At 53.1% G+C, this 14,904-nt stretch overlaps 1 protein-coding gene across 1 annotated transcript in view; it reads left to right on the top strand.

Moving 5' to 3' along the window:
• LOC125108224 (fer-1-like protein 4) overlaps positions 1 to 14,904 on the top strand; it is a 33,327-nt gene that overhangs the window by 3,921 nt on the left and 14,502 nt on the right. The window contains 21 exon segments of the mRNA XM_047743716.1: positions 62 to 193; positions 440 to 502; positions 583 to 667; positions 906 to 1,065; positions 1,193 to 1,376; positions 1,464 to 1,650; positions 2,272 to 2,293; positions 2,295 to 2,628; positions 2,933 to 3,041; positions 3,233 to 3,410; positions 3,506 to 3,626; positions 4,035 to 4,135; positions 9,558 to 9,645; positions 9,720 to 9,836; positions 10,169 to 10,321; positions 11,073 to 11,226; positions 11,365 to 11,489; positions 11,914 to 12,048; positions 12,174 to 12,347; positions 13,007 to 13,123; positions 13,226 to 13,387. Coding sequence (XP_047599672.1) covers positions 62 to 193; positions 440 to 502; positions 583 to 667; positions 906 to 1,065; positions 1,193 to 1,376; positions 1,464 to 1,650; positions 2,272 to 2,293; positions 2,295 to 2,628; positions 2,933 to 3,041; positions 3,233 to 3,410; positions 3,506 to 3,626; positions 4,035 to 4,135; positions 9,558 to 9,645; positions 9,720 to 9,836; positions 10,169 to 10,321; positions 11,073 to 11,226; positions 11,365 to 11,489; positions 11,914 to 12,048; positions 12,174 to 12,347; positions 13,007 to 13,123; positions 13,226 to 13,387 — 2,901 coding nt within the window.

Here is a 14,904-nt window from a genome sequence, read left to right as displayed (position 1 = left end):
GAGGTTTTCCCCTTCCTTTGGCAGGGATGGCTTCCTTTTCTCTTGCTTCTGCCTGCTTCAGGTGGGGGTCACAGTGCTCGAGGCCCAGAAGCTGGTAGGAGTCAACATTAACCCCTATGTGGCCGTGCGTGTTGGGGAGCAGCGCCGAGTGACCGCCACCCAGCGCGGGACTAATTGCCCCTTCTACAATGAGGTGCGTGCAACCAAGGAAGAGTGGGGCCTGAGAGGGACCCAGGATTTACCCAGTCGGCGGAGGGGGCGTGGGCTAAGTGGAATCCAGCTAGTGCCTTTGGTAAAGAGGGGCTCTGTGAGGGAGGGGGTGCCAAGAGGCACCAGGACAGGGAGGAGGGCGTTCTCTTTGCAAGAGGCAGGGGCCAGGGGGCATGAGCCCTTCACATATACTTTCTCTCACCTCTCTTGTTACCCTACTTCAACCTAGTACTTCTTGTTCGAATTTCATGAGACCCGGCTTCACCTCCAAGACTTGCTGCTGGAGATCACGGTGAGGCGGCTAGGGATGAGAGGTATCCTCTAGAGAAAGGGGGATGACGAAGTTCCAGAACTAACCCCAACTTCCCCCAGGCTTTCCATTCGCAGACCCTCCCCTTTATGGCCTCCCGGATAGGCACCTTCAGGATGGATTTGGGCATTATCTTTGACCAGCCAGGTACCGAACCCTCCCCTCCTTTAGACTCATCTGCACCGACCGGGGAAATTGACCCTCTGGGCACTGATCCCTAGATACTAACTTCGGAGACAGAAGCCTTTTCAGAAGGCTGACCTCCAGGCACTCCCGCTCCTCCTCCCTACCGAGTCGGACACGAGCCCCGGTCAGCGCAGCCCCACGACCTCCCCGTGCAGCCTGCGAGTGTCCCCTGAACTGTGGCTCTCCCCTCCGCCCCCAGATGGCCACTTTTACCAGAAATGGGCTCCGCTGCACGATCCCTGCGACACCCGCGCCGGGACCAAAGGCTTCGTCAAGGTCACTTTGTCCGTGCGGGCGCGCGGGGACCTGCCCCCTCCGCTGCCAGCCCTGGGCCCGGAGCACAGTTCAGACTTCGAGAAGTGAGCCGGGGTGAGGGCGGGTGGGGGGGCGAGGTGGAGAGTAGGACGGGGCGTGGCCCCCGGGAGGCGGAGAAGGGGAGGGGCCGAGACGGCGGCATCCTCCTACCTCAGCGCGCGCCTTCCTTAGGAACCTGCTCCTGCCGCGCGGGGTGCCGGCCCAGAGGCCGTGGGCGCGGCTGCGCGTGCGCGTGTACCGCGCCGAGGGGCTGCCGGCGCTGCGCCCGGGGCTGCTGGGGAGTCTGGCCCGCGCCCTGCAGGAGCAGCGCGTCTTCATGGACCCCTACGTGCGCGTGTCTTTCCTGGGGCAGCAGGTTAGTCCCTCCCGTCCTCACCCGGCCGAGGCGCAGGTCCCGGTCCCGCGCTGACCCCTCTCCGCCGGCCTTCGCCGCGGCCCTCAGGGCGAGACGTCGGTGCGCGGCGAGACGGCGGCGCCCGAGTGGAACGAGCAGCTGAGCTTCGTGGAGCTCTTCCCGCCGCTGACGCGCGGCCTCCGTCTGCAGCTGAGGGACGACGCACCCCTGGTCGATGTGGCTGTTGCCACGCACGTGCTGGACCTGAGGCAGATCTCACACCCGGGCCGCGCGGGTGAGCGCACTGGGCCAGCGCCTGCTGCCTCCGCCCGGCCCGCCCTGGGTCCCGCCCCGACGCCAAACGGCATCTCCGAGACCCCGCTCCGCTTAGAGTTCGGGCCACTGGGTAACCCGCGCTCCAAGCCGGCCCCTCCCTTCGGAGCCTCACCTGTTGCCCCCAGACTACAAACCCCGCTCTCGCTCTCGGGTTGCTTCTGGTGACGAAATCCTAAGTACAGCTGCGTTTGCCCGGTAAACCCGCCAGCTGTGCTCTCCCTACAGCAACACACGTACAGAAATAAGCCCAGCCACGTACATTGTCGGTTTACCCCGACCCTCACCGGATCACCCGTGGCTCTTACCCAGTCGTGACTCCAGCCCCACGGCTTTGGCACCGGCCCCGGCGCCACAGCTCCGTTTTTCCTAGCGCCTTTGGGAGCCGCACTGGTTTAGAAGTGGCTCTCGGGTCTTGGTCCGTGGCTGTGGGTCCGCAGCTGTTCGCAGACTTCCCTCTCCGAGCTGCCAAGGCCCAATCCGACTCCCCGCCCCAGGAGAGAAGGGTGTGCTGCATGGACTGACCTGGTACTACCCATGGGCCCCATGCTCCCCTCCAAAACGCTGTTTTTGTCCCCCACAGCGGGGTTTAACCCCACCTTCGGCATGGGTTCCTCTCTATGGATCTCCCCCCAGCGGGGGGCTCCGGGATGGTCTTCAAAGTCTCAATGAAGGCCTTGGCCAAGGCATTTGGTTCCGTGGCCGCCTGCTGGTGGCTGTGTCCATGGAAGTGTCCGAAGGGAGAGCTGAACCTGAGCCTCCCCAGGCCCCACAGCGACCCAGATTGTCCCGGCTCATGAGAAAGAAGAAGAAAGCCAGGCGGGATCAGACCCCAACGGGGATCCAACAGCCCCTGGATGCCAGCTCCAGTGGTGATGGTCCAGTGGAGGTTCCCAGTGCCATGGAGGTGGAGGTGGAGGAGTTGCTGCCTCTGCCAGAGGTGGGGCCTGGGGTTTAGCAAAGCGACAGGGTCACTCTCAGCTCTGGGGTGTGTAACTGGCTCCCAGGCATTTAACACAGGGGGTGGAGTCTGAATGTTGGGGTCTGGATAAAGAATGTAGTGTGTGTATACATGTGCTTGCTCTTATAGAATATAGGGCGGGGGGGCTGACCAGAGTTGGGATGCTTGTAGTGAGATATCTAGGCCTCGGTTGCAATATTTTTCGGTAGGCATTGTGGCCAAGCAGTCCGGGTTGCAGCCTGGGTAGGTGGGGGCTGACTGCAGCCTGACCCTCCTTCCTCAGAATGCCCTGGCGCCCTTGCAAGATTTCCTGCTCTTCGGTGTGCTTTTCGAGGCCACCATGATTGACCCTGCCTTGGCCTCCCAGCCCATCAGCTTCGAGATCTCCATTGGTGTGTAGCCTAGCTGGACCCCTGAGGGTCATGGGTTTGAGGGTGGTGACTCTTGTTCCAGACTTGGGCCCCTGAAAGGGACAGTTGAGTCTCAGTAAGGGATGGGCTCTGAATATTATTGAGGCAGAGGAGGTCTGAAGGAGGGGTCAGCCCCTCAGCCTGGTGCCCCCTGACCCTTGCTGCTCTGGCAGGTGGCGCAGGCCGCAGGGAGGAGCAACCGGGCCGAGGTGCCAGGGCCAGGGAGGGAGCGGAGGGCGTGGCAGGGGAAGCAGAGCCTCTGCTGGAGTCCGAAGTGGGAGTCCGGCCAGTGGAGGAGGGGGAGGAGCTAGGGACCCCTGCCCAGCGACCTGAGCCCATGGATGGCAACGGGTGAGTGTACCTGGTGGCTGGAAGGAGGGCCGTGGGAGGTCTCCAGCGGCCCAGGACTGCCCCTCGAAGCCTCCGTTCTTCCCTGGCCCGCACAGGCCCTATTTCTGCTTGCCCCTGCGTCACCGCAAGCCGTGCGTACGCGTGTGGAGCCGCTGGGAGGATCACACGTGGCGCCTGCAGAGCGCTAACTGCGTGCGGAAAGTGGCCGAGAGGCTGGTGAGAGCGAGGCGGGCGCCCACAGGGAGAGGCCGCACGCAGCGGCGTCGGGAAGACTGCGGCCTTTTGAAGGGGGCTCTGGGGCGAGGCTAATAGGTAGAGCACGGGGGAGCCAGCACCTTGAAGCCGCAAGGCTGGAGAGCCAAAGAGCATAGCTCCGGGCGAACTGAGAAGACCAGAAATTGTGGCAAGACAGGGCTTCAGAATTGCTACACCCAGGACAGGAGCCGGTCGTGAGTAGAACAACTGGGGGTGCAGCCAGGAGAGAGCTAGAAAAAAGGAACCACGAGCTGGGTGGAGCTAAAGAAGCGCTGCGCCCAGAGGTGCGGCTGAGGGTGGACGGGGCTCTGGGCGGGGTGTGGTCTGAAAGAGGTCGGAGTCTGGGACCCTCGGGACTCTGTCGCACAGGACCAGGGGCTGCAGGAGGTTGAGACTCTGCAGCGCAGGTCGGGAGCTGGCGCCTGCACGCGGCTGAAGCAGGCGCTGGAAGAGCTGGTGGCGGGGAGCAGGTGAGCTGGGCGCCTCCGCGTCGCTGCCAGGGGTCCCCGCCCCAAATTCCAGGGAGAGGGAGGCTCGAGGCGGTGTTTGGAGCCAAGGGCGGCTGGAAGCTGCGTTAGGTCAGCACTTTTTTTTTTTTTTTTAAGATTTTATTTATTTAAGAGAGATCACAGGTAGGCAGAGAGGCAGGCAGAGAGAGAGAGGAGGAAGCAGGCTCCCCGCCAAGCAGAGAGCCTGATGCGGGGCTCGATCCCAAGACCCTGGGATCATGACCTGAGCCGAAGGCAGAGGCTTTAACCCACTGAGCCACCCAGGCAACCCTAGGTCAGCACTTTTACAGAAGAATGAGAAGGTTGATGATTATCTCTATCACGGGAACTTGATGGAAATCACCGGGGTTTAGGCCCCTCCCCTCCAGTAGGCTGCTGTTCTCCGTCTCCTAAAGACTTAAGCTCCCTTACCCACCCTCCCCTCAAATCTCCTTTGCTCCTTTCCTCCACTCTTGTTACAGCTACCGACCTCCCCTCCTACTACATGGAGAAAATAGGAGCCTCGCCTTCCTCTATCCAATCTACCACCTTGCCAGCTCTGTAATCCATCTGCTCACCTTCGCTCCTGCTACAGCAGAGGAAGGGTCCCTGCTCCCATAGCCGTGGCTGTAATCTTGATTTCATCTCTCACTGGAGGAATTAGCTCTACAACTGTCCCCTTTCTCTCCTGCAGCATCAGCTGGTCTCTGGTTTGCCAGGTCATTATTGTAACCACATATACTTGTTCTAGTGACTTCCATGTTTGACCTTCACTGCCCTGAATTCTATAACCTGCTCCAGGTACTTCAGTGTTTTTCTGATCCTCTTCTCAAAAGATTTATCAATCCGTTTATTCAATAAATATCTATGGCACTTTACCATGCCAGACACTGTTTTAGGTGCAAGAATAACAATGAAAAAGCATTCTTGCCCACGAAAAAATCCCGAGATTTATATTCTGGTGGGAGATAGGGCGGGAGTTGAATGGAAACAGATAAGAAACACATAAAGTGCAAGGAAGAAACATAAAACTTATGATAAGGATAGTGTTAGGGAGAAAACAAAGCTAATAAATATTAGAGAGAGATGTAGCCATTTTAGAAAGGGTGGTGAAGAGAGGCCATTGTGGAGGTGACATGAAGAAGCTGAAGGAGCAAGCTGTATCTGTAAGCGTGTTCCAAGCAGAGGGATAGCATGTGCAAAGGCACTGTGGTGAAACATGCCTGGTGTGTTTGAGGAGGAGGAAGGGAACCAGTGCGATGGCAGCAGAGTGAGCAGAGTAGATGAGGCTGCAGGGTTTGGGGGGGGGTAGGAAAATGATGGTGAAGAGAGGCATGTAGAAGCCTCATTGGCCATTTTAATGACCTTGGCTTCTTCTCTGATTTAGATCAAGAGCCACTGAAGATTTTGAAAACAGAAGGGATATGCTCTAACTTATCCTTAAAAAGGGTTGGTGGTGGAGGAATGATATAAGAGAGGAAGCAAAGAGATTACTAAAGAGGGCATTGTAATAATCCAGGTGACCAATAATGATGAATTCAATCGAGGGTGGTTGCGGTGGACATAGAATGACATGAATGGATTCAAGAGCAATTTGGACTTTGGAGGGACTTTGGAGGTGATGCAGGACTTGGGAATGGCAAGTATAGAGGATGAGGAAGATGTGAAGAGAGTCATGAATGACTCTCAAGATCTTGGCTTGCACAACTACATAGATGGTGCTATTTACTGAGCGATGGAAGACAAGAGAGGGAGAAGGTCTGATGGGAGGAAAGGGCATATCAGAAGCTCATTTTGGGGTATGTTAACTTTGAGATGTCTATTAGACTTATAAGCAGACATGTCTGCTGGGCAGTTAGCTGTCTGAGTTGAGTTCTGGGGAGACTTCTAGACTAGAAATGAGAAATAGTGAGCTGTCAACACGTAGATGGAACTGGCTAAGATTGTCTAGGGAGCGGAGAAAAAAGAAATCCGAGGTCCTGGAGGGCTCCAGCATGTAGAGGTAGGGTGAGAGGAGGACTCAGTCAAGGGCCTGGTTGTCAGTGGTCACTTTTCCTCATTTTTCAACCTCTCAGTGTCAGTGGATGCAGTTGACGCACCCTCCTCTTGAAAGAGTCTGCTGTTGGCTTCCATGCGCTTCATTTTCCTTTTGCTTCCCTTGCCATTCCTTCTCTTTTGCTGGTTCCCTCTCTCTTCTTTTTTTTTTTTTTTTAAAGATTTTATTTATTTATTTGACAGACAGAGATCACAGGTAGGCAGAGAGGCAGGCAGAGAGAGGAAGGGAAGCAGGCTCCCTGCTGAGCAGAGAGCCTGATGTGGGGCTTGATCCCAGGACCCTGGGATCATGACCTGAGCCGAAGGCAGAGGCTTTAACCCGCTGAGCCACCCAGGCGCCTCTCCCTCTCTCTTCTTGACCTGTACTCACTGCAGATGTTTGTGTGATTATGTCCCAGGGCTTCACTGTATCTTTTCTCCATCTACATTGTCTACATCTCCAAAAGAGTAACCTCCCCTAATCCAATTTAATTCCTTGTTTGATTTTCCATACAGGGCAATTAAACTGTTTCTGTTTTCACTTTACTAAAATTATTTTATCTTTCTTTTTATTTATTTATTTAAAAAAGATTTTATTTATTTATTTGACACAGAGAGAGAGATCACAAGTAGGCAGAGAGGCAGGCAGAGAGAGAGAAGGGGAAGCAGGCTCCACGTTGAGCAGAGAGCCCGATGTGGGTCTCGATCCCAGGAGCCTGAGATCACGACCTGAGCTGAAGGCAGAGGCTTTAACCCACTGAGCCACCCAGGCGCCCCTCTTTCTTTCTTTCTTTTTTTTTTTTTTTAAGATTTTATTTATTTATTCAACAGAGAGAGACACAGCAAGAGAAGGAGCACAGGCAGGGGGAGTGGGAGAGGGAGAAGCAGGCTTCCCCGTAGAGCAGGAAGCCTGAGGCGGGGCTTGATCCCAGAACCCTGGGATCATGACCTGAACTGAAGGCAGACGCTTAATGTCTGAGCCACCCAGGCACCCCTAAAATTATTTTGTTACTGAAATTATTCTTTGGCAGGGAAATTTCAATGAAAGATTTGTCCATATAATATTTCACTATTTATAGTGGTGGCCAGTGTGGTTTTCTTTTTGTGGCTATTATTTCTATCAGATCCAATTTCCCTGAATCCAATCTTGTGGATCTAAATCTTTTTTTTTTTTAAGATTTTATTTATTTATTGGACAGACAGAGATCACAAGTAGGCAGAGAGGCAGGCAGAGAGAGAGGAGGAAGCAGGCTCCCTGCAGAGCAGAGAGCCCAATGCAGGGCTCTATCCCAGGACCCTGGGATCATGACCTGAACCGAAGGCAAAGGCTTTAACCCACTGAGCCACCCAGGCGCCCCTGTGGATCTAAATCTTATCAAGAAGATTTGACTCAGTTTTATTTTATTGATTATTTCTACCAATAGAAGTCTTGGGAGCAAGGAGCATTATTAAGCTAAAAGTATAATCTCTGGGAGCAGTATTAGGTGAAAAATCCTTGGAGTTATTTATTTTATGTATTTTTGAAAATTTCCATAATAAAAACTTAAGAAATCATCATGGGTCATAAAGGACCCCAAATATGTCTCAAAAATAATCTGGGGTACCTGGTGGCTCAGTCCATTAAGTGTCTGTCTTCGGCTCAGGTCATGATCCCAGGGTCATGGGATCGAGTCCCATGTTGGACTCCCTGCTCCACTGGGGGTCTGCTTCTTCCTCTCCCTCTGTCCTTCCCCTCCATTTGTGCTCTTTCTGGAATGCTCGCTCCCTCTCAAATAAATAAATAAAATCTTTAAAAAAATCATTTTATTTTACCCAGCAAATACTTTTTTAGCATTGATTAGGTGCCAAGGCCTGAGGGTACAGTGGTAATCAGAATCAGGTCCCTGCCCTAGAGACTTTCTATTACTTTTTATTTGGAGAGACAGAAAAAGCACAATATGAGGATAGAGAAAGTGGCAGGGGCTGTTTAGAAGGGAGGATCAAGAAAGTTCTGAGAGGAGGTAACATTTGAGGAGAGGCCTGAATGGACATGAGCCATGCAGAGATACAGGGGCCAAACATTCTAGCAGAGGGAGTAGCTGATACAAAGGCCTGGAGGTGGTGATGGGCTGGGTGTGTTTCTGGAGGAGCAGAACACCCAGTGCAACTGTGGGTTGGGCATGAAGGGACAGCAATAGTTAATGAGGACAGGGAGGTCAAGGGAGCCTGATTGTGTAGGACATCTTTTTAGAAGATTTTATTTATTTATTAGAGAGATATAGCGAGAGAGGGAACACAAGCAGGGGGAGTGGGAGAGGGAGAAGCAGGCTTCCTGCTGAGCAAGGAGCTATGTGGGGCTTGATCCCACTCTGAGATCAGGACCTGAGCCAAAGGCAGACGCTTAACAACTGAGCCACCCAGGCACCCCTACATAGGGCATTTTTAAGAATTCCGTTGTTGGGTGCCTGCATGGCTCAGTCGTTAAGCATCTGCTTTCAGCTCAGGTCCTGATCCCAGGGTCCTGGGATCGAGTCCCTCTCCCACTCCCCCTGCTTATGTTCACTCTCTTGCTGTGTCTCTCTTTGTCAAATATATAAATAAAAATGTTAAAAAAAAAAAAAAAAAAAGAATTCCGTTGTTGACTCTGAAGCCCTGGAGAGGAGTGAAATAGTCCGGGAAAGTGTTGACAAGATCCCTCCGGATGCTGTATTGAGACTATTCGGGGCGGAGGGAGGGAAAGCATAGATGTAGTGGGAGCAGCTAGGAGGCTGTTGCAGTAGTCCTTGGTGGGAAATGATGGGGGCTTGGACTCGGCTGGTGCTGGGAAAGGAGAAAAGTGGTCAGATGTGGAACATATCTTGAAGGTAGAGCCTAAATAACATGCCAACGGATTGATGTGGAATGTGAGTGAAAGAAAGAGCAGCGAAGGGCTTCTCTGAAGTTTTGAAGTAAAGCACAGTTTGGGGGGGTGGGTAACTGGATATCGTGCACTTGGTCTGAGCTACCTCTGGTCAGTTTGGGAACTGTCAGGCACAGCGCATCTGAGCCTTTAGTGTGTGTTGGAATCTGCCAGGGTATAAGCACGCGGGTTCTAGCAGCAGCTCTGGAGTGGGGCTGATGCTGTGTTTCTGACTCGTTAATACTAATGCTGTTGGTCCTGGGCCAGCTTTGAGAAGTCAGGCAGCAGGTGGTTACATACCAGGGCATTCTGGAGCTCCACTCCATTTGGGAGTGGTCCACATACAGAAGCCATGGTTGGTTTAGGAACATAAGAGAGAAGGGCTGCAAGCAAGTCTGGGGGTGGGAGGTCTGCTCGGAGCGAGGTGGCTCCTCAGGGTCAGCGTTCCCTCCTTTGACTCCCACCTGCCGTGCCCTCCCCCGCTCGCTGCAGACAGTTCTGCCACAGTGCTGAGCGCAGGACAATGACCCGGCCCAACGCTCTGGATCGATGCCGAGGGAAACTGCTGGTGCATAGCCTGGTACGGTCCAGGGAAGGGGGACCCGGGCCATCTAGCTGGGGCCTTCCATTCATGTTTTCTTCCTGCTCTTCCAGAACCTGTTGGCAAAGCAAGGACTGCGGCTTCTGCAGGGTCTGAGACAGGGCAGTGTGCAAGAGAGGGTGGCACTGGCCAAGAAGCTCTTGGCGAAACTCCACTTCCTGGCCCAGGAGGTAACATCAGGCCACCATTTCCCTGCTATGAATGATGGTTGCCCAACAGTGATTGCTGCACAACAATGTACTATTGAACTGTACACTTAAAAATGGTTGCAGTGGTAAATTTTATGCTACCCATATTTTATCACCCCCCCCCAAAAGAGGTTCGATGGGAGGTTGCCTTTGGAGCATCTAGGGGAGAGACGGCTAGGAGGCAGGTGGGCACATGGATCTGGGATTTACAGATCTGTGTCAGGGCTAAGATGGGTATTTTGTCCATCTGTCCAGTGGAAGCTGTGGGAACAGGTGGTTCCACCTCTATCCGTGACTCAGTTCTCTGTCCGCAGCCCCAGCCACCCCTCCCAGATGTGCTAGTCTGGATGTTCAGTGGGCAGCGCCGTGTGGCCTGGGCCCGGATTCCTGCCCAGGATGTGCTGTTCTCCGTGGTCGAGGACGAACGGGGCCAGGACTGCGGGAAGATCCAGAGTCTGCTGCTCACAGTGAGGGGGAGTGGGTCACTGGAGACTGGAGTGGGCTGAAGCTCCAGGGGCGGGGGTGAGGGGCACAAGAGGGTGGAGGCCTATGGTTCCCAACAAGGGGGTCCCCAAAGTCTTTTTAAATGAAAAAACTTTATTTAAAATATTTTTCAATTTTTAATAAAAATTTTTTAAGTTAAAAATGTTTTAGTTTTTAAATCTAAATTATTTAAGAATTATTATTTTTAAAAGTATACCTGAACTCTTTTCAGTTACCCCCCAAACTGAAAGAGGTTACGCCTTTACCTAGGTCCACTTTGATGTGAGATAAACACCGGGTTTTCAGAGCTCTGGGCCTGCGTTGGCCCTTTTGCTGACTGGGCTCTGGCAGACCAGCAGGTGTTGAAGATGGGAAGTGACTAGTCGGTTTCTTATAAGTACAGCTGCTTTGGGGGCAAAATGTTTCTAACTGAGGAGTCCCTGGAACAGACACCCACGGGGTCCCTAGTGCTGAGAAGCTGTGGCCCTTGGGGTAAGGGACAGGGAATCTAAATACATTGGGGCAGAGGGGACCTAGAAGCTAAGTGTGGGGTGTGGGGTCCTGGATGGAGGGCAGGAAGTGGGATGTAAGGGTAAGGTACAGAGAGCTCTCCTTGGGTTTGGCATTAGGGAATGATATAGCGACACAGAGAGAATGGGCATGCCTTGGTAGAACAGGGGCTGGTCTAGCTGGGATAAAAGAGGCAGACCCTAACATGCCACCTCCCTACAATAGGCACCTGGGGCAGCTCCTGGTGAGGTCTGTGCCAAGCTGGAGCTCTTCCTGTGGCTGGGGCTCAGTAAGCAAGCCAAGGCCTGCACCTTAGAGCTCCCCCGGGACCTGCTGCCCGAGCCCTCCGAGGGACTGCCCCACCACCTGTACCGGGATGGTGAGTACAGGGCCCAGCTCGATATTTGCCCAAGGTATGGGGCTAGATGCTCAGCTGGGGTTTGGTGGGGGGAGGGGCCTGGGATCAAGGACTCCAGTGGTCCCCTGAGCAAACATCTTTGTGTTCTCCCCAACCCAGACTTCAGCTACTTCCAGCTCCGAGCTCACTTGTACCAGGCCCGAGGGGTGTTAGCAGCTGATGACAGTGGGCTTTCGGACCCCTTTGCTCGAGTCCTCATTTCTACCCAGTGCCAGACCACAAGAGTGAGGGCTGAACTGGGATGTGGGTTCTGGGGGGACTCCGGGAGACAAAGTGGGGTGAAGGCCGAGCTTTTCCTCCAACCCTAAGTCTCTCTTCCTGCCCTGGGTTTTCAGGACAGGTTACTGGTTTGGACTGCCCTGATTTTAGAGGGTGGTATAAAACTGGAGGGCCTTCAAGGTGAGGAATGGTTTTCTGGGGTTGACTGTAGGACTAGCCTCAAAGGTGGCAGATTAGTTAGGGGTCCCTGGCTGGGAGGGCAGGCTTCAACCCCAGTGTGAAGGGCACACTCATCTTTATCACACTCCCTCCTTTTGGGATAAACAGCTGCTTAAAGGATTACTTTAGTTCACGAATGCTCACCTGGGATGTATTTTGGGAGATCCTTTGGATGCCTGCCTTTGAGTTTCTCTCTGCATGGCCCCCAAGGTCCTTGAGCAGACGCTGAGCCCCCTGTGGGATGAGCTCTTGGTGTTCGATCAGCTGATCATAGATGGGAGGAGGGAGCATCTGCAGGAGGAGCCGCCATTAGTGCTCGTCAATGTCTTCGACCACAATAAGTTTGTGAGTGTGGCCTGGGCCCCACCTGGGTTTCCACCCCTGAGCACCCCCACTCCTCATCTTGATGCCCCCTTCCCCTGGCTCCTGAGCTTCTTCTACTTTTGTCTTCCTTGCCTTGCTCTCCACAGGGCCCCCCTGTGTTCCTGGGCAGGGCACTGGCCGCCCCAAGGGTAAAGCTGCTGGAGGACCCTTACCAACGCCCTGAGCTACAGTTCTTTCCCCTAAGGAAGGGGCCCCGGACAGCTGGGGAGCTCATCGCCACCTTTGAACTCATTGAGTTGGACTACAGTGGCCGCCTTGAGGTCAGAATACCCTGGGTTAGCCAGCATGGGCTGTGGACTCCTCTTGTTATTCTTCTTCTTTTTTTTTTTTTTTTTTTTTTTGACAGAGAGATCACAAGTGGGCAGAGAGGCAGGCAGAGAGAGGGGGGAAGCAGGCTCCCCGCTGAGCAGACAGCCTGACTCGGGCTGGATCCCAGGACCCTGAGATCACAACCTGAGCAGAAGGCAGAGGCTTTAACCCACTGAACCACGCAGGCGCCCCTCCCCTTGTTAGTCTATCAGGTGGTCCAGGTCCAGAGAATATGGAACATGGGCATGTCCTGGGATTACTCCTCCAAGTACTTGGCCCCCAGAGAATGCAGGCTGCAGATCTGTCCTGAGGTCACCTCATTGGACTTCCTGAATTCAGGGAACATTAGAAGTAGACACACTGTAGGTTCACCTTGCCAGGCTTCCAACCCTGGATACCCAAGGCTGCAGGTGGATCCTCGTGCCTCAGATGCCCACCCTCCCGCCTAGACCGAGTATTTCCTGGGCTGCTCCCTTCCTGCCCATCCAGCCTTTCCCAGTTCCCCTGGATTGATAAATCCCTAGGAGCTCTCAGTGTCCCCTCCCTGAGCCCAGTTTTCCCTCCTTTGGCCTGATTCTTCCTTGACCTCTGATCTCTTGCCCCCCTGCAGCCCTCAGTGCCCAGTGACGTAGAGCCCCAGGACTTGACACCCCTGGTCGAGCACCTCTCTGGACGCCTGTCCCTGCCACCTGACGTGCGTCCAGTGCTCAGGAAGTTCCGTGTTGAGGTATTGCCAGGAACACTTACATCTCCCCCATCCCCACCACACATGCATCTGGGTGCCCTCAGTCAGGTGCAGGCCCCTGAATTTCTCACTTCCTGACCCCAGGTGCTGTTCTGGGGTCTGAGGGGCCTTGGCCGTGTGCATCTGTTCGAAGTGGAGCAGCCCCAGGTGGTGCTGGAGGTGGCTGGGCGACGCGTGGAGTCAGAGGTCCTGGCCAGTTACCGTGAGAACCCCAATTTCACTGAGCTCGTCAGGCATCTGACAGTGGTGAGGATGTGGGCCTGGAGCAGGAAATGCTGGACTAAGTGAAAGGGCAGAGGGATGATGAATTCCCAGCCAGTTATCTTAATCAAGGGATCAACAAACTTTCTATAAAAAACCAGATAGTAAATATTTTAGGCCATACAGTCTCAGCTGCAATTACTCACTTCTGACTTAGTAGCGTGAAAACAGACTTAGACAATAAGTAAATGAATAAACATGACGGTGTTTCAATAAAACTTTATTTACAAAAACAGGCAGTGGGCCAGATTTGGCTTGCAGGTTATAGTTTGCTAATCTCTGGGTTAATCCATGAACTGGTGGTGCTGTCTTGGTTCCGTTGAGGCAATGGGTTAGGTAAGTGTCATGAATTATGGGTCAAAAGGAATCGGTCTAGTCCCTGAGACACCATGCATTTTTCGTGTATTTTCTAATTCCTGTAGTATAGACTTTGGACTCAAGTTCTGGCAATGCTCATTAGGAGCTTGTCAGATGGCTTGTCTTAGTTGAGCTTTAGGTTTTTTTGTTTGTTTGTTTAGAGGAGCAGAAGGTACAAAAGAAAGAAAGATTGAAGGCAGGAGTACTCTGAGGAGCCTGTGAGCGAAAGGATCTGGGTAAAAGTTCAGAGCACTGAACAGTGCTCTGTCCCTGTGAGGGGGTACTGGGACAAAGTGTAGTGGTTCCAGACTGTAAGGGGGTAAAACCCCACAAGAACAAACAAACAAAAGGTAACAGAAAACCTTAACATTTTCTTGACTTTATTTCATATGCAGGAGTTTTCAGTTTGAAAACTTGATTGTGCTGTAAGCTGGTGAAGCTGAAAGCAGTTCGCTCACTGAACTTCTAGGAAGTGTTTCCTTTCATTTCCCATTTCCTATCCCTCTTTCCATTGTGCCCTTGAAAAGAATGAGCTTTCTTCAGTTGTTGGGTTGAGTGCTCCGTGGGTGTCAGGTAGGTCCAGCTGGGTTGATAACGTTCTGCAGGCCTTCTTTAGGAAAGCCTTCTTGGTGATTTTCTGACCCAGTTGTTCTATCCATTGTTAAGAATATGCTATTGAGGGCGCCTGGGTGGCTCAGTGGGTTAAACCTCTGCCTTCGGCTCAGGTCATGATCTCAGGGTCCTGGGATCGAGGCCTGCATTGGGCTCTCTGCTCAGCAGGGAGCCTGCTTCCCCCTCTCTCTCTGCCTGCCTCTCTGCCTACATGTGACCTCTCTCTCTCTGTCAAATAAATAAATAAAATCTTTTTTTTAAAAAAAAGAATATGCTCGGGGCACCTGGGTGGCTCAGTGGGTTAAGCTGCTGCCTTCGGCTCAGGTCATGATCCCAGGTCCTGGGTTCGAGCCCCGCCTCGGGCTTTCTGCTCAGCAGGGAGCCTGCTTCCTCCTCTCTCTCTGCCTGCCTCTCTGCTTACTTGTGATTTCTCTCTGTCAAATAAATAAATAAAATCTTTAAAAAAAATAAAAAAAAATAAAAAATAAATAAAAAAAAGAATATGCTATTGAAATCTCCAACTATTATTGTTC

The sequence above is a fragment of the Lutra lutra genome, chromosome 9 (assembly GCF_902655055.1).
Source record: "Lutra lutra chromosome 9, mLutLut1.2, whole genome shotgun sequence".
Taxonomy (NCBI): domain Eukaryota; kingdom Metazoa; phylum Chordata; class Mammalia; order Carnivora; family Mustelidae; genus Lutra; species Lutra lutra.
Note: the sequence above shows the minus strand (reverse complement) of the source record. Positions and strands in the feature narration are given on the sequence as shown.